Source organism: Pleurodeles waltl, chromosome 1_1 (assembly GCF_031143425.1).
Source record: "Pleurodeles waltl isolate 20211129_DDA chromosome 1_1, aPleWal1.hap1.20221129, whole genome shotgun sequence".
Taxonomy (NCBI): domain Eukaryota; kingdom Metazoa; phylum Chordata; class Amphibia; order Caudata; family Salamandridae; genus Pleurodeles; species Pleurodeles waltl.
Genome location: NC_090436.1, coordinates 441,858,023 through 441,877,385, shown reverse-complemented (window position 1 = coordinate 441,877,385; position 19,363 = coordinate 441,858,023). Strand labels below are relative to the sequence as shown.

General features: G+C 41.1%; 1 protein-coding gene across 1 annotated transcript in view; it reads left to right on the top strand.

Moving 5' to 3' along the window:
* The window catches only part of DHFR (dihydrofolate reductase), a 227,881-nt gene extending 216,941 nt beyond the window's left edge, over positions 1-10,940 (top strand). Inside the window, exon 6 of the mRNA XM_069224548.1 lies at positions 10,759-10,940. Within this exon, the coding sequence (XP_069080649.1) occupies positions 10,759-10,843 (85 nt within the window). The 3' untranslated portion in view covers positions 10,844-10,940. The remainder of the gene's footprint in view (positions 1-10,758) is intronic.
* Positions 10,941-19,363: the final 8,423 nt, after the last annotated feature.

Sequence of the window (19,363 nt, the reverse complement as noted above, 5' to 3'; positions counted from 1 at the left end):
ACGCCCATTATTTTCTTGCTGGAGATAGGGAGGAAGGTGGGCACTCCTTCCTGTCTGTGGGGGATGGATTTCAGAGGGTTCTCAGCTGTGGGAGGATTTGGGATAGAGGGGGGGATGTAGCAGTACGGTGGCAGTTAAAAATCAGCAGGAGCAGAGCGGCAAATGTGGTTTGCGAAAGGTTGCATTTGAGGGTCAAAAGACTATGGTAATTATAGGTAGTCATGTTGAAATGGGTTCTGAGGGGGTCTTCAGCCGGCCTAAGGTGGCTTCGTGGGGCTATATAGAGGCTATATAGAGGCAAATTTTGATTCAGCAGATCAAGCATGGCATTGCGGATGAAAATTATTATCTGCAATGGGAATGGTCTCTTGAATAAAAACAAATTTTGGTACCTTGCTAAAATAGATTGCTTTCTTCAACTCAACAGTCCTTTTCTTGCAGGAGACTCATTGTAAAACCAACTCCCCAGCAGTTCCCATCCCTGCGAAATATTCACAGGCATTTTTTATTTCTGCAGGGGCGGAAATTCAGGGGTTGGCTATATTATTCTCAAACACTCTAGACTGGGAGATCAAAGAGATTCTTAGAGATAGCAAGAGCAGTTGGATATGAGTAAAAGCCAGGCTAGCTGGGAGAGCTCTGAATTTTTTCAATTATTATGGGCCTATAATGGATGAAACTGAACCTCTGGGACAAATTTACAATCTTGCTGTTCTGACAGAGGGACTATTAGTGGTGAGTGGCAATTTCAACTTTAAACACAACTTGTCCTTGGATACCTCTAACAAAGGTAAAAGGCAGCTTAAGCCCAAGACTGCCAAGCTCTTGAGTATAATGATCTGGTGCTGGTCAACCCATGATGCCTTGCTTATCCTGAGTTTACACAATACACGTGTTACTCCGCCAGGTGTCGGCCTGCTTTTTGAATAGTCTTCTTCCTTTTGTCAAAGCTATTGAGAAAAGGAAAGATCAAGACTTTGGCAAACTCTTCCTCATGCCATTTCATAGCGCTGCTGGATGTTTTTTGGGAAGATGGGGAGGCAAAGAGACCACTATGGCAATTTGATAAGTCATTGATCTCCGACCAAGCTTGGCTATCCGAAATGCAGCAGCCTATTCAGGAGTTTTCTATAGATCACTTTCAATACTGCTCTCATTTTTATGGTATTGGGAAGCATTTAAGGCAGCATTCAGGGTACAGGTGATATCTTATAAGGGCAATCAAGTTAGGTCCCGTAACCATAAAATTCGGAGTCTTCATGCTGCAGTGGAGATCGCAATGAGCGAAGCTTCAAAGCCAATGGACCCAACGGCTAGGCAAGCAATACGAGACCAGCTTATCAGAGCTAAACAGCAGCTTAGGGATTTCTTTCTCCTAGAGGTGATCACAGGGAGTAAAACTTTCCAGCAGAAGCTCTCTGAAGAGAAGCCAGCATGTTGGAAGTACCTGGTATGGTCGACAAAAATTCAGAAGAGTCTGCAGCTAATCAATCAAATTAAAGATCCAGCTACTGGGCCTATGGAGGTCAATAGTACCAGAATATCTGAGATATTTCTCCACCATTACAGGCGGATCTATGAAGAAAATGAGGCAGTAACAGAGGAGCTGTTTTCTGACTACTCCACTTCAGTGCAGCTACCCCAAGCTTCCTTCAACCAGAAAAGTGTTTTATTGAGGAATATAGTGGCAGGGAAATACCTATCACCCTTAAAAGCATGGCAAATACTAAAGCCAGTGGAACTGATGGCATATTCACCGAAGTTTATAAGGTTTTTGAGGTAGGATTACTCCCCTCTCTAACAATGTTCTTCAATCATATAAAAGAAGCTATATCCATTCCAAAGACTTTCAAAGAGTCTGTGGTAGTGAGCTTCCTGAAAAAAAGATAAGAATCCATTAGATCTAATTTCTACCGCCTCATAAGCCTGCTCAGTGTGGATTATAAATTATTTATTAATGTCTGGGCTGAGCGACTTGCACCCTGTGCCCAGCATATTATACAGCAGGACCAAAATGGCTTTGTCCCTAGAAGGGTGAACAGTTTCGTTAGCATCTTTATACGGTCAAGCAAGCGGCCCAGGGTCAAAATGTCAGTCCTAGAAATTGGATGTAGCACAGGGAGGTCTAGCACTACCACGTTCCCAGGGGCATACTATGAGGTGCATTAGCCTATTACATGGTTCAGTCAGTATCAGATCCCCCAGTTCATGACAATTTCCTGTTGAACTTCTTGATCACTGAAAGCCAAATCAAGTTACTAGTCTTTTTTCGTACTGCTAAACTTTCCAAAAAGGCAGGGTATAAGACAGTATTAGCCTTATCATGTATTCTGTTTTTTTTTTTTTTTTTTTAGATCGTGGGATATTCTACCTTGTCATGCATCTATTTTATTGCAAGACTGAAATTTGGGGCCTTTCACTATCTAGACGTATTCTAAAGGTTTGGGGGACACTTGGATTTGGGTCACTGGCTGAATTCTACAGTGGAGCAAATTTGATAGTATGGGACAGTGCAATGCAGCAACTGGGTAACCTGAACCTTTCACGCTGTTTTAGCTTTAATCAAATTAGCAGTTTTTTAAAGAACAATTGCGTAGCAATGAATGAGTCTGCAAGGCAGATAGCATATCATATAAATGAAACCAAATTGACAGGTATTAGAAATTGGTACCACTTGTTACGCTAATATATTAATCAGAAATCACTTCCCAAGGTGCTACAGAAACATTTTCAAATTGCAGAGTCAACAATCATGAATGCCAGTTTCTTTATGAGGTAGGCCCTAAATCTATAAGAGCAGCTAATTTTAAACGTATAGCTTTTCTATCAAGACGGTTAGCATACTATACACCTCATAGGCTAAATAAGATGTATAAATCCCTGCCCAATCAGTGCTTAGATGCTCTGCAATGGGGAGTGGTTGATGGGTTTTGTTTTTGACTGTCCCAGGCTTCAGCAATTTTGGTGGGAGATTTTTTTATACAATCAGGCGCAGCGTCCAGACTGAGATTTCCTTGATTCCGATGCTGGCGCTGTTTGGATCCTCATATGAAGTGCATCACTTGCAAAAACACCAGCAGTATTGTTTAGCCTTAGTGTACCTCCCGTTAGCACTAGTCTGCTAGCCCTGAGCCAGAGGAGCGCTTGATTGTGCAACAGAGTAAGCGGGCAAGACCTCTTCGGTTGGAGCTATAGATATGTTGGGGACCCTGAAGCCTCAATATGTCTACTTATGAATACCAAGTCCTTCATTGAAGTTGCTGTCAGTAGAGTTCACCTTTCCCTATTCTTTTAATCTGGCATGAGTTATATTACGTAGGATTCTATATTGTTAGCACTGATGTACTAATGCACCTTTAATAATAATATTAAGAACTTTTTGCAATGTATTACGGTATCTAGTGATTTGCACCATTGGCACTGCAAGTACTTTTTAATATTAAAGCTTCTCTTTGTATTTCTACAGGCTTTGGGAGGGTGGGTTGTCCACGTCCTAGATTTCCCTTCTTTGCCAGAACTTGCACTTGCAGCGTAACTCTGTTTTAATAAGAAGTTTCCATGAGTGGACATCTACAGCTGTTTTCATGGGGAGATAAACTGATGCTGTTTTTTATCATGTTTTCATAATTATGATTTTGATTCTTTATTTTGTGATGCTGCTATTTGACCGAATGCCCGAATACTCCATGGGCAAGGTGCTGTATTTAGTTTTGGTTTGCACTAGACGCACCGCTGCACTTTATTGTTAGGGTGTATTCTTCCCTATTAGATGATTTTTTTATGGGAGAAATGTCTTGATTTGTACTTTGTAGTATGGATAATGATTGTTACTATGAATCCATTATTGTCGCTGTTTCCTGCTTAATAAAAATAAAGATAAAAATGAAACATTTTATTGGACTGCCTTTCCGTTTACAGCATCCAGGCCTGGACGAAAGATTTTCATTTGGAACACAAGATGTTGTATTTGTTTTTTTTGCTTCACCTACATGCAACTCTTGTGTTTAGGCCTGCTGAGTTCACACTACTCTTGTTAAACCTCTATATGAGTTTTCCACCCCGCACCCCCCTTATTGAGTCTTTTGGATTCACCTTTATGTACACAGATAATATTTAGTTGCTGCTGAAGGTGAAGGAAAGACTTTTGAGAGATGCTACCTTTAAGAAATGTCTAGAGGCCGTTGTCTGGATGTAATAGATTTGACTTAAACAAAACAGTAAATTTGTTTCCATACATTAGAAACCCACCCTTTTTTAAGCCTTCTGCTTGGCTGAAGTAATTAGGAACCTCATTGGTGCATATCAACACTTTGAAAAATATGATAGTTAAAATAATTACTTTTATCATCTGAATACTTCAAAGAGCATGCACCATTTTTGCCCTCCTGAATATAGTTAGTGTTGTAGATGTGTTTGGATTATTGTGCTTGGTGTACCGCAATGTAATAAACATGTGTACATTGGAAATCCATTTATAGTCTACTCTTGATACAAAAGACATGAAATCTAAAATTGCAAATACATTCCTGGCTGCTTCGTGTGTTTAACATCATCCACCACCTTAAAGATTTAATTGTCCTTGTTTAGGGACCCTTCTCAGTGATCAAGCCAAGCTAGAACCAACTACTTGTGTTCCAGTTCGGTAAGGATCTGTCCTGGCAGTTCAGGCTAGATTCTGCCTATTGCAGCGGGGTTAATACTGATGTAGGTGGGTCCAGTTGAGGTGACATGGTGGGCAAAAGAATTGCTAGATCGGGATTATCAGTTAAATATTGGTTTAACAATAATGGCTCACCAACTCCTCTGGGTAGAAACCCCTTCATCATAGGTTGACGGACTTTGGACATAGGTGAGATTAACCAGGAGCTGCATGTCAATTAAATAATCTTCACAATTTGAATTAGTGTTTTCAGTTGATGAGCGTTGGAGTGAGTTGAAAAGCTTTATTTATCAGTTGTTTTAATTACTCAATCTTTATTGGACTCTGCATAGAATGTCATCAGTATCAAACAATAGTAATCAATCATGATAATCAATACTGAATAAATGCATTAAGCACTTCCTAATGAAGGAAAAGTCCAAAATATAAGATTAAGAATTAGTTTGGACAGTTCAAGTATAGGTGTCAGTCAGAACCCATAAAGAGGTCGAGATAGAGAGGTTTAAGCTTAAAGCTTCAGAATTCAATATCAGTATTTAATCCCCTAAAGAGATGTTCAAGAAACTCAGTAGAGTCTCAAAGCAGCATAGTTTCGGGTAGGAAAGTGAATGGGTCTGAAGAGTCTCCTGCAGAGTGTCTGTGGAAGAATGTCCTCACCTACTCTACAAGCATACACTAAGCATACACATCATATATAGACCTATGCAACATGTTTCTTCTTCCTCTCGTCAGTCAATCAGCAATCAGTGTCTTAAATGGAACAGGAACATTGTGTTGTCATCTCACCAAAAATACAGTAGTCTTCATTCAGTAATGTTTAAGTGAATAATTTTTCTTAAGTACTTTGTATAAATACTTTGTATAAATGCATGAGGGTTCTCATCCTTTAATTTCCTTGAGAAAACTTCAGTTCCATGGATAAGCGTTTACATCATTTTATTAAAACACAAGCTGCCTATTCATTCTCTAAACTAAGTCATTGTGTGATTAGAACATTTGGTATGGACAAACAAAACATTTTAGTACTTTATAGTATTTTTTGAAGAATATGCCCAAGGGAGAGTCAAAACTAACTTATTTTACATTAGGTCATCGTTTTTACATCATGTCAGATTGTTGAAAGTTTCACATTTCACATTCTGAACCTAGGTCAGCTTTCAGGAAAATTGAGTTTCAGCTTTTCAAGCCTAATACCCATAAAAGTGAGAGGCTACTGTTTTACCTGAATTAAAAGGAATTGCATTTTCATCTAAGGCCTACATTAATTCTATGTGTTCTTGCATTCATTTTCACTCTTTTAAAATGCTTCTGCAGATTGGTGGGCTGGAATGATACCCCTAGTAATTGCCAGTGATTAGACAAATTGGAAGCATTCCTCCCATCGCCATTTGTGTGTTTTATGTAACGTCCTCAGTGTTTTAATAGCTGCCAGGGTCACCTTTTGGAACCTTTCATTTATATGTGCTTCTCTTGTAGTACAAAATCTCACTTGCTTCAAGTTGGTTTCACACGGTAAAAAGGTTTCTTACATTATTGCACACATCTCCTGTCTTGAGGCAACCCAAACCCCTTTCAAGCACTGAAGCGTTTTGCTTGGGAGAACTTTCAGGGTTATTATAACTTGGATTGGACAGTCTAATGACTTCTAAGACATGGCTACTTCATTCTCATTCTAATTCAGGCGTTAAGTTTGTTTCTAGTGATGTGTTTTCTATACATGACTTCCATATATTTCATTGGAGTCTCCGCCTCCTTCACGTTTAAATGTCATCAGCCATCTGATAGAAACCCTCGGTTTCGTGATACTTCAAATAAATTTAGATAATCATCTCAATGCCATTCTACAGGTTTCCACTGGGCGCAGGACCAGCAAAACCAATAAGAATCTGGGGGGATATTAATTTTGAATGCAGCAATTCTCCCAGGCCAAGAAGTTGAGTGGGTCTGCCATTTTCCCATATGCCTAGGTATTCTCTCAAATTCTCAGCTATACAGTTCCATAGATGATATGATAATGTTTCCATCTATTTCCTATGGCTTGTCAGCCTATTCAAGCCTCTTTTCTTGTTCTATGTTGGCTTCCATTGCCATAACGTAGGAAAAAAAGCTTTCTTTGTTTACATCACCTGACATGTTAAACAGTCATATGCTTCCACACAGAGACGGAATGTTCTGTGCAACTTCATTCCCTGGAATGCTTGGACAAATGGCAAGATTGTCTTACATTTGACATCATTCTTTTGAGCTTAGCTGTCAACTGTTTCATGAAGTGCCTTCTCGTTTATATCAGCTGAGACATCTCCTTGTATGGCTGTACCTCTGTACCAATGAAGGTTGTCTTGTCTGTTCTTGCCGGTTGTAGGACCTGGTTTTCTAGCACTTGCAGAAAAAGTTCCTTGATGAGTGTCCTGATATTGAAGCCCTCCCTTTGATTGTGAATTCAGATATTTTCCCCTAAGACATTAATGCACCTAGCCTTCATACTTTCCTTTGTAGTAGTGATATTCCACATCAACGGCCAGTCTGAATTCAATCAAGGTCCATAATAACTTCCTCAATTGTGCTTTTGTTCTCCTAAGTTGGTTCCCTATGTTTGCATCTTCCGGACTTTGCTCATCACATCATCTCTAATTGTCTTTATCTTCTTGCATCCTGCAGCGAAATTGTTCACAGCATTGTAGGAGGTCTATTTGTGAAGGCAGTACCTGAGTCACCAGCCCTGGTCATGTAACAGAGTGAGGTCTGCCCTCATCAGCAATGGGTTTGGGCTCTCTCCTTCTGCTCCTAGTTATGAGATAGGGACCACACATCCACATGCAAACACCAGCTCCAGTCTGTGACAGACTGCTCAGACCTTGGAGGCAAAATGAGTAGTCATTGGTATCCACAGCTTCACCCATTTCTGATCAATAGGGCACCTGCTCTGTTGATCACCTTGGGCTGTTGGTGCTTCTCAAATGCAATTCATGCTCGAAGCCCCTAAGATTCCTGCCAATTGCTGTCCATACCCATGTCTAAGTAGATAGGGAGACTACTTCACTCAAGGAAAAGCCACCCATTTCCAACAGTTTCCTTTAGGCCCGAAATAAATATATGGGTAGTTGATGATGAAAATGATGCCCATTTCTTCTGATTGCGGATTTGTATTTCTTTTAACCCCAGCTCTCTTCTTAGGTAAACTCCTAAGTGTAAGCTATTGCATTTTCCCTTCTGTGGCCCCAGCACTGAGGAAATGACTACTGGTCTCTTGGGCTGCGAAGGATGTCAGAGGGTACTGTGGATGGGGATATTGGTTTGCTGATTATTGGTGGCATGCCACCATCTCACTCACAGAACCTATGTCCTTACGGTCATTCTGTTCTCTGACACTTCAGGAAACTCCTAGGAATGTATTGAGATTTAAACCTGGTGAAAGTCGTCCCCATAAAAAAAAGCCCGGTGATGGAGAATTAACAGTTAAAATCTGTAGAGTAACACGGATTGCGCCAGTATTTCCCCATGTGCTAGTGGACAATTCTGAACTCCGCGGTAGTTCAGCATCAAGAAATTTTTTATTCCTGCTATTTATACCTGAGATATTGGTCATTTCAGTTGCGAAATTACCAACATCTGGTGTATTCATGCTCTTGAAATGAGGCTTGACCATTAGATTCTTACTTTTAATATTTTTTTATTGATTTATATTTGATTACAGACTGGTTGAGCTGACCTATTAATTGTTGGCACTGTGACCTAATGTAGTGTTTTTTTTGTCTTAGTCTTTCATTGACAGAGAATGCCCTATTCTACAGAGATATACTGCGGCTTTTTCTTCCTAATAATGTCAACCCCCACTCCTAACATTACTTGCTGCATTCCTACTTTCCCCTCCTGTGTGACGCTAATAATGATTCTTGACTCCTGTTTCCTGAAGTAATTTACCCTCTTCGCTTACCCTTCCAGAATTACCCCTTTTGTACCTCTTCAGGAATATTTATCCCAAGTATCGTTTTGTTTATTAGACGTTTTGGTTTCATATTTATCCAATTTGTATCCAAACAGGTTTAGGGATCCAGATCTATTTTATGCACATTACCTTTGCAAATATTAGTTGATTAAAAACTCAACTTTTACTAGCTAGTCTATTTTTGTCTGCGTATATTTAATTCTTGAATTGTGCGTTTGGATTTGTGTATCCTTGCATCCCCAGAATTTTACTAAAAGTAAGCTTGCATTCGCTTCTCATCTTATCAAAAAGTGAAACAAGATTTATGTTAATCCTTTAGTGTGCCTATAGAGTCACCTGTATGGTGGTTTTAAAATCTAATTACATAAACTAGCCTAGAATACGTTTTGCAAGCTTTTGCTCTCAACACAGACTTACTGCCCCGTACCATTACTGATGGATAAATTGGGAACAAAATCCTAAAACAAATACATTAGATACCTTTTTTTCTCTTAAAGGGGAAAGTTTACAAATACGAGGCACGAGTAAAATATCGAATAACACATGATGCATGATAGGAGCTTCAGGCACACAGAAGCCCGTGAAAATGTTTAGTCATTCAATAATTGCTTTGAGCAGGAGAATGTTCGTTGCATTCCTCCAAAACTGGCCTACGTAGTGGGCCACGTCTGTAAGACCATAACAGAAGAGTAAACATTGCAGTACACTTAATCCATTGCCTCCATTCCTCTACCTTTCACCACTCCCATTATAGCCCTTTCCTGTATCAGAGTCCAATAGCTCCCTGGCATGTAAATCAGAAAAACTGTAAAGATCACAAAGGATTCTGCAGCACCGACCATGCCATGAACATTTATGAAAAGACCTTCCAAGCAGTCATGTTACTTCTATATTACTTAACTTATTAAAATCTAGGATCAACATCTGTGCACCATTTCCAACATCACCTGGCCCTCACACGTATCCAATAAAGGATGAGACCATCCTTTATTTTCCAGTGATGTACTCTGGGGATAAGCTCTTTCAACTCTGCTCTTCAGTGCATTGACACACTTGTTGGGAGTATATGCCTTAAGTAATGTTTTCATCAAGCTTCTTAAACTCTGCAACTAGGCATGCAGCCATCCATTTTGTTCAAGGATAGAGACTTTACTTGTCAATTTGAGTTTATTGCTCTCAGTTGCACCCTCAGGGAAGCAAGGGGGTTTTGTGGGTGCTGGGAAAGCAAAATTACTATTCTCACTCCAGTCCTAAAATATATAACTAACAGTTTTGGAATATTTTTGGGAAAGTTAAAAACAATTCCTTAGTATTTTTAAAAAGTTTGAAAACTGTAGTTTTGCATTTCCGGAAAGTACTGTCTGGAATGCCCTCAGTTAAGTGGTCTCCATGTGCATTTAAGTGTTGAGACAGCAAGTGAACTGTTTGGGGAGGAAGCTTCACATAGAAAAAGATGTTATTATAGCCCTACAGCCTGCTGCCTATGACAATACTGGTTGTTAAATGCCCTGAATCCGAGTTATAGGCAATAACGATGGTGAGAACCTTTAACAACAGGTATAGCCAGAGGCAAAAGGCCTATAAGGCTATTAGAACGTTCCACCCACTAAGGGTAGAATGTTCTAAATTAAAAAGGGAGAAAACGAAAGTCAAACAAATTGTTATGTTGGAGCAGACGGCTTGCCCTGGCCATTATTAGCCCAGAGCCCCTCCATTGTCTTCAGTGGAGCTGTCAGCATTCCAGTGTAATAGTAACCGTTTTCACAACCAGCAGCTGAGAAGCAGCAGCTCACTTGTGCTCAGTCTGAATGATCATCATCACAACAAAGTACATGGGTTTTCTGTAATTTAATTCACCATCACTGAACATAATGGAGGACTACGAGCTAGAGAGGGAAAGTAAGGCAAACAAATTGAAAGTTTCCAATGTTGTCTATATACGTTTAATAACCGTTTACAAGCTGAATGACCAGCCAAAAAGGAAGCCATAATCTAGGTTCTTCGAAAGTGGAAACAAGTACTTGAATGTTTAATGTTAGGAAAATGCAGGCAGAACCATGATATTTGTATTTTGATGTGCCATTTTGTAAATAAAATGTATTTCTTTACGGTTATAATTTGCTTGGTAACATATTTACATGTCCATTTCCAGGTATCCAGGTGTTTCTGCTGAAGTCCAGGAAGAAAACGGTGTCCAGTACAAATTTGAGGTGTATGAAAAGGCAGAGGAGTCCTAAAAACAGAGTTATATGTCTATAGGATTTAGATAAGCCAAATAAACCTGTATTTTTGCGAATTTAGTTTTTAACTTAATAAAGATATGTGATTTCTCTACCTTCATATCTTGGAAAGTTATTTCTGTACAGTTTGTTGTGTACTTTACAAAACGTGTTTGGGAGATGTGCCGCTGTCTATATGTAATTATGATCTATCCCTTATCATAAATGGTTTCGCCTAAGCTTCCTCAATGGAATACTAGTTTATTGGTGATTTCCGCTGTTCAAGTTGGACCCAGACAGGTTTGGAAAAGTAATACCGTGAGTTTTGGCACTCTGTATGAAGATTTAAATACTAAAGTTTGTAATTCACATTTTCATCTTCCATTGGAGAATAAGATCACAGCAGCCCACAACTTTCATATAAGAAGAATCAATCTTCCAGGTCTTTTGGTATTTTTTTTTTAAGAAGATTACCTCCGCCAGTACCCCGCAAGAGTGACTGGAGGGAGACGTTTCTGAGCCTTGGTTGACCTTCCAGGTCTTTTTGGTATTTTTTTTAAGAAGATTTCCTCCGCCAGTACCCCCGCAAGAGTGACTGGAGTGAGACCTTTCTGAGCCTTGGTTGATTACTCGGTCACTCACTTTCATGAGATGTGAAGGTACTAAAAAAACTGGTTGAAGCAGAGCCCTCCCTCGCAACACTTTAGTTCCTTCTGCCATCTGAACTTTGGAGGTCTCCTTTAGGGGTAAAGATCCACAGCCACTCTTGGTACCTTTTTATTAGTAATTGGAAGAGGTAAGTGCTGTGGCTGAAGAGCTATATTGTTAATTTAATTTTTACTTTTTGTGGGGTTTTTTGGGTTTTTTTCAAGACATTATCACGATTATATGTTAATCAGGAGATGGGGTTGTTGCAAGACGAATGTAATGGTGACAGAGACTGAGCGTGGAGAAGATATTGCTCTCCAAATGGGGGGAGAGCCGTTTTGTGACAAATAAGTGGGGTCACAGCTATTGATTACCATTGTAGAAGTGCCAGCAATTTTTAAAAGAGAGCCAGGGTAAAACTGAGATTGCATATCTTATGATCCACACATCCTACAAAGAAAGGTGGTGGCAGCACACCGTGTGGTGATGACTAGGAGTGAATAGGCCTTTTGATGCACATTGAGAAGGCAGAGTAGGGCTCTTCTGTGTGCCTTAAAGGGTGTTCTTTGATTCACAAAGGGGCCACTGGGAAGACGCCTGGGCACATCACAGGAGGGAGATTTGTGTGAATCAAGTATTTCACTTTGTGTTCATATATTAATACTCATTGTTTTCATAAAAGCAAGTATTTGACTGGACAATCATTTATTGCTGCCGATTCATATATTTTGAGTTGTGAGCCTGTTTTCAGCCCCCTGTGTCTGCCTCCATCAAGAAGCCTTGTACTGCTCGAACCATGCTACCACAGTCAAGGGTTAAAAACGTACTTGGCCCAGTTGCTCAGGATCCATGGTAGGTCATGCCCCAGGACATCAGGAATAACATTCCTCAACCCCAACGGTTGGGCCCAGTAGATCCTGCTTGCCTCGTGGCTCCCTGAGCGGCATTCTGCAGATTGCAACATACAAAAATGATTCATCTCCCTCCAAAAGTCTTCAGAGCAAACTGTCAGTCTGTAACATATCCACCAGCAGCCAATACTTTTTTGGCCAATTTACTGACGTTTTTGCCTCTCCACACATCACTTCTTAGAAACCATCATTATGAACTTTTTATCTCATCATCCTCCAACTGTGTCAGCCATCTCTTGTCTCAAGACTGTAACAAACCCAATCACATAACCTCCAAAATTGAACAGCTACTATGGTCAATCACTGTCCACCTAGAATATCAAAACCAAAACATCCTAAACCATCCCTACTTGCCCTAAACAAATAGCCGCCTCCACATAAGGGCTGTGGACTCCCAAGTCCTGCTATTCCAAGTGATCAACATTCATATCGTACCTATTCCCATTGATAAAATAACAATACATGGGAGAAGTGTCATTTGTGCTCCAAGATGGCCACTATCCATGCACATTCTGGCACTCTTTGTGGGCTGTGTTTGGTTGGGAGCCCAGTGCACTCTGTGGAATCCGGGATTTGTGTTCCATAAGAGGGCTGCTCCCAGATCGGGGAAGGTGCTTTTCTGTCCTCTGACGAGCATTGTAAGAGACCACATATAGGCAGCAGCACCTTGGTTGTTGCTGGCCATGGTGTGATTGAAGGTAAGAAGAGGCAGGCAGAACCGTGCCCTCCTGCAGTGTACCAGCACTGCAGGGTACTTGGACAAGCAATACAGCTGTGGAGAAAGAGAGAACTGGTAAAAGTTGTTCAGCCTGGAAAGCTGGTGGATTGCTCCAATGACCAATAGCACCCAGTACCCCCTTCAGCTTGAAGATGGATCAGGCCCTGGAGGAATACAAGTAAATAGAAATGTGAAGAATCTGTGTTTCTGACCCTCAAGTGTTTTACTGGAATTTGAGGGCTCCCGCTAATTTTAAAGTCAAGAAGAGTCGCCAAAGGAGAATAAGGTGTGTTAGGGGAAACTAAGAGCCCGTTCCTCAGAGAGACTCTGGGAGGGCTTGAGGGAATCAGATTATGCCTGCCTGTATTTAACACAAGGCATGATGATTATGATGGCAATGCTCAAAGACTTAGATATTTTGGACTCTACTAACTAATTCTAATGATTTATAGCCCATGAGTGGAACATCTGGGTTAATTTAAGCAACTGAAACTTTAATTTAGTGTTATGCTTGTGTATGCGAAATTAACAATAGCCATTATATACATTTATGAACAAACAGGTTGAACACGAGGGAGAGGGGCTCTAAAGAAAAAATGAAAATCCCAAAAGATATTTTGAAAAAACCTTCAATTTTGGGTGATTCAATCGGGCACCCCTTAAGTAAACCTCTTTAAACTTAGTACCTTGCTCATACCTACCTGAATTCTCTTGGGGTCCGTAACCAAGGACCCTGGAGTCTGTTCCAAGTGAGCCCCTATGGCGACAACATCTGAACCACACACTAATAAATCCGCAACTGTTTTTTCCTCGCAAAAATGGCAGAGGCCAAATCTAAGAGGGCGTATTTGGTAAAATATCTGCTGGACCAGTCGGGGTAGGCAGAAGGGGATGTGCACAAAAAAACAGCAGGTGAAGAGCTGGATTCAAACATGTTGCCCCTGTAGACCAAATCAGTGGTGTAAGAAGAAACTTTATGGAAGCCCTTTTCAGGGGTTTTGAAAAATGAACCTGTGACAGAGGCAGTAGTGCTGCATAAATCTATGCACTGACACCCATGTTGCAGCCTGGTAAATATCATGGACAGGCACCTGACCTGCCAACGCAGCGGTAGCAGCCTTGGTCCTGTTGGACCTTCTAAAGGCTGTTTCTTGGCCAGTGCACCTTGACAAGGTCCACTTCTGCACAGCCTTCCCTTTCCTTGCTCTAGAGGACCCCACAAAAAGCTGACTGTCCTCTCATTGGACTTTGGTATGATCAATGTAAAAGCTTAAAGACCTACTGGAGTGCAGCTAAGCAAGCCTTTCCTCGTCTTTCAAGGGGTAGCAAAGAACACTGGTAAAGTGATGGATTACCCGAGAAAGGAAGTCACAAATTTGGTAACCATGCTACCTGAGTCCTCAGTACCATTTGTCCGGGGAAACTGTGTACAGGGTGATTAGATTGAAAGTGCCTGAAGTTCATTCATGTGACAAGCTGATGTACGTGCAATGAGGAAAACAGTTTTTAAGGTCAGTAGACTCATCGAGCAACTGTACATCAAATTGAAATGTGCACACATGAGAAACGTCAAGACCAAGTTAAGAACCCAATTTGGCAACATCAACGGTTTGAGAGAAAACGTGTGTCAAATAATTCCTTTTGGGTAACAAACTTGAATGTGTTTTCAACAAGGACAAGTTGACACAGAGCATGTAAAATATAGAACCTACCCAGGTATTGCAAAACCAAATATAAGGTGTTTACCTTCCCCAACTACCCCCACACCAACCCTCTTTCGGCACAGCATTACACCAAAATGAAAATAATGTTTTATTTGCGGTAATCCTGCTTCCTCTCCAAATAAGGTATCATCAAATACCCCCCCCCCATCCTCCTCCCTCCTTGTATCAAATTCTTAATAAATCTCAGCACAGCAAGTAATTGTCCTTGTCACTTCTTTTCAGAGTCAGAGTGGTGGGATGGAGTCAAGGCCCATTTCCCTTTCTTATACTTGCATTTGAACTTCTGCTTACTGGAGGACTTCCAGCATGCACTTATTCATTCACAAACCTGGACTGAGTCTATGTCCTCGATTTGGCATGTGAGCAGGACCTACATCAAAGCTGCAACTTTATCTTGTGTTCGGCGATATATAGCTTTGCCTCTGTCGTGGATGCATGAGGCTACATATATGGCACAACTTAGTTATGTCTTGAGCCCAGATACCAAATATACATCTCCTGTGGTTCAGTGACCAACATCTACTTCCTGAATTCACAGCATGTCTTGAAATCTGCTGATTTGTGTGGGATCATTTTACCCTAGCACCCTGATGAAGTTGTTTAGAAGCAGTTGGAAAACTGACATAATTTTGAGTAGAGCTCCAAATCAGCATTAGAAGGTCTAACAAGAAAGAAACTGACGTCATCACTCAAGGGTAGCCCATAAATGCAGCTCTGCTTTGTAACTTTCAGTGTGGTGTGGAGACATTACAGAGCTGCATGACATCATCTTGCAGCATGTGGCAATACTGCTATGGAAATGATTTCCAGATCCAGTCTGCCACCTGGAGAGTAATTTAAGGTGAGGAATTTGCAGTTAAAAATATCCATCAGAAAGAGTGGAGTTTTAAAATACTTGTTGCATAATAATAACAAATCAGTCCTGTGAACACAAGTCATGGCAACAAGCCCTAAAATACTACTGTGATTGCACTGTATACCAGTTACCCTCAGCACAATAGATCAATCCCACTCAGATACCTGTTGGAAGGACTATGGTAAAAATGAAAAAGGCCGGTCACCCATATATTGTGGGAATGTGACTTTTTGGGAAAAGCTCTGGGGCGAGTCCATGGTGAAAATGAACATAGCACAGACTATGGAGACCCCCCCACCTCTTACAGCTAGGATACTATTGGAATGGATGCCACAGCTACCTCGGGGACCCACTAGAGCTTCTGCGGTTACAGAAAAAAGTTCTGAGCAAACGTGGTAACCATGCTTCCTCCTGAAATTCTATTCTGGTAACTCAAACTATGGCACTTTAAGCCAATGGAAAATATCCCTCATGATCTAAAGAGATCAGAAAATAATTTTAGTAAAACATGGGATCAACTGTTTTGCTTCTTTCCGAGGGACATTAGAGAATTAACCTGTCCAAGGATACTGCGAGCCCTGACAACTAATGTTCTACATTTTGGGGCATAGTCGTTGATTACTTCACTCTAGGGAACATTGAAAGCAGCTACATGTTGTTGTTCAGTCAGATGAACAGTAGTTTGTCTGATGTCACAGTGCAGTGATGCTCTGGCTGGAGTGGCAGGATCGGAAGGGTGAAGAGCCGTATTCTTTGTTGTATTTTTGCAGCATGAATCTTTTCTGGATTCAGATGCTATACAGTATTCTGCCATCTAGTGGCTGCGTCCAGAATTCTCTATTCTCTTAGTAGTCCTCCTCAATTATTTTTATGTTTTTGGGGAGAGGGATAGATTGTCCCACCATTTGGTGCCTAATCTAGCCTCCCCTCACGTCTAATGCCCTCCCTGGAAGGTCCCACACGTGGTGACCATCTTCAGATTCTTTTTTTCTGCTGTTAAGTCTGGAAGCCTTGCTCAAGGCTCTCCAATCAACAAAAATAATAAGTTTTCTCAAAAGATCATTGATGAAGAAGCAGAGGTACAGGAGAAGACTACTGAAACCAGGTACTGATTTAAGATTTATTGAGATTACACGTTGAAGGAGGACCAGACAGTGTCCGTACAGGGGGCCCCCTGTTCCGTATAACATGGAGAACACACCCTTCCACTTTTGACAAAGTGCCATCATAAATGCGGCAAAAAGTATAACCAACAGGTTTGCAACCTTTGCCTTCTGCTGGAACACAGAAGCGATAACTGTGAGGCCTGTGCAGACTTTGAGACGAAAATCTTAAAGGCAAGAGACGGAGACAAGCACACTATGCCATGTAGGGACACAGAGACTTCATCGCTAGGTTTGTTGAGCGTGGAGGAAGACCACATCGGCGAAGTTCCAAAATTAGAGGGCTCAGATGCCAAAATAAGGGTGAACAGTGAAAACACGAGGAGAAACTGCTACAGATAACATCGAAAAAACAGTGGTGTTGAGTCTTGAACAACAGACTTAGTCGCAAAGAGTTGCCTTTGCGTTGAAGATCTCACCAACTGAAGGCAAACAGAGGCTTAAAGAGCTCTTCGGGTCCCACGTCAAAGACACCACAGGCGGTCAAACAACCAAGAAGATGACCGCATTGAAAGAAGATCGAAGTCGAGAGAGGGCTAAAAGGGGTCAAGTGATACCCCAATGCCAGAAGCCTAAACGTCAAAGAAAAAATTGACTTCTACACTTGACACTGAAGACAGTGTAGTCAAGTACAAGAAAAGGCGCCTTGAAGCCATAATGGCTGTAATACTGCAAAAGGTTAAAAAAAGTTCTGATGCCTCTCTACGAGGATTTAGGATTCAGCAAAAAACGTTGACAAAAAAGATACAAATAGATAAGGGCCCAGAAGAACTGGAAGCCCCCAACTATTCCAGAGCCACAGGAAGAGAAGGAAGAACAAGGAAACTTCTTTGAAGTGGATGATCCTGAAATCCCAGGACATGTTCCAGGAGACAAATGTCAAAATTCCTTGAGATGTAGTGGCAGGACCTCAAAACAAATTCCCCAGAGGACGGGATAGACAAGTATCCGTTGAGGCTTTTGCCTCCAGAAAACATTGCAGCGTATAATCAGTAAATAAAAACGGTGGTAGACAAACATGGTGTGCAACTGGAAGAAGAAAGATCACAATCGTGATTCCTTTTAGAGACATTGTTAGCTTCCCAAAGTAGGAGCCAGTACCGACCCATGCTCCCAAGTATACTGGATTAGGGAAAAGAGAACTGTAAGGAACCTGAACATACAGGTCAGTAACGCCAAGGGATGAGAAGAAATATAAACACTCCTCAAAAGACCTTCCATATATTCGAGGAACTGAACCAGCTGACTTTATTATTGCTGCCATGGCCAGAAAGAGAGCAAACGTCTCAACAGCATCCGGACCACCTCCGGATAAAAAAGTAAGAAGTTGGACGTGGTGGGGAGAAAGTTTGTAATGGAAGTGGCAACACGGTGACACATAGCCAATTCAAATGCCCTGCTCAACAGGTATGCATAGCAGCACTGGGATGAAATGTCAGAGCTGATGAAACATCTGCCGGAACAGTACCAAAACAGAGCAGCATCCTGTCGGAATCAGACAGTAATCAGATATTCAGGTAATGGGGAATACCAGAAATCGACCTGTTCACAACACCAGAGAATGCAAAATGCCAGTCCTTTGTGTCCAGACACCCACACCACCACTCCCTGGGGAATAATGCTCCGTCAACAGACTGGTCTTGGAGATTTGCTTATGATTCCCCCAATCCCACTGTTATCCTTAGTAATCAACAAATGCAGACATTCACAAATGACACCAGTACTTATCGCCCCACAGTTGGTGAAACAAACCTGGTTCCCAGATCTGATAGAGATAGGTTAGAACAATATACAGAAACTACTGGGATTGCAAGACCAGCGCTCCATGCATGGGGGAAAGTTCTACACCCAGAGCCAAAATCCCTGAGTTTAGTAGTTTGGCTCCTGAGGACATAGAGTCTGGAAAGGACAATGGGAATCCTCAGAAAAACAAGAAGACCAACAACAAGGAAATGCTCCACTGCTAAATAGGAAAGATATTCAAGATTGTACCACACAAATGGATTGTTATAATACAAAGGACCCTAGTCTTACAATACCTCACACACCTACTAAACATCAGACTAACATATGTGTCATTAAAGGTAAATTTGGCAGCAATAGAGGCCTACACAAGAGGTCACATAGGAAGGAATTTCTCCAAAACCCCTGTGCTGGAGGGAGCAAAATTAATAGCCCCACCAAGAAGATTGCCAACACCAATATGGAACGTACATTTTACTGCTAACCCAACTAATAAGTAAACCCTTTGAACTACTTCATAAGGCCGCTTTAAAACTGGTGACACTAAAGACTGCTTTCCTTATTGCAATGACATCTTTTTAAAGAGTGAGTTTCAAGCGCTCACAGTCCAAGAACCATACATGCAAACACACAAAGACAAGATAGCATGAGTACAAACCCACACTTTGTAAAAAAAAAAAAAAAAAAAAAAAAAAGTCATCTCAGATTTTCACATAAACCAAACCATCCAAATACCAAGTTTCTTCTAGGAGCCAAAGACTCAATCTCAAAGAGC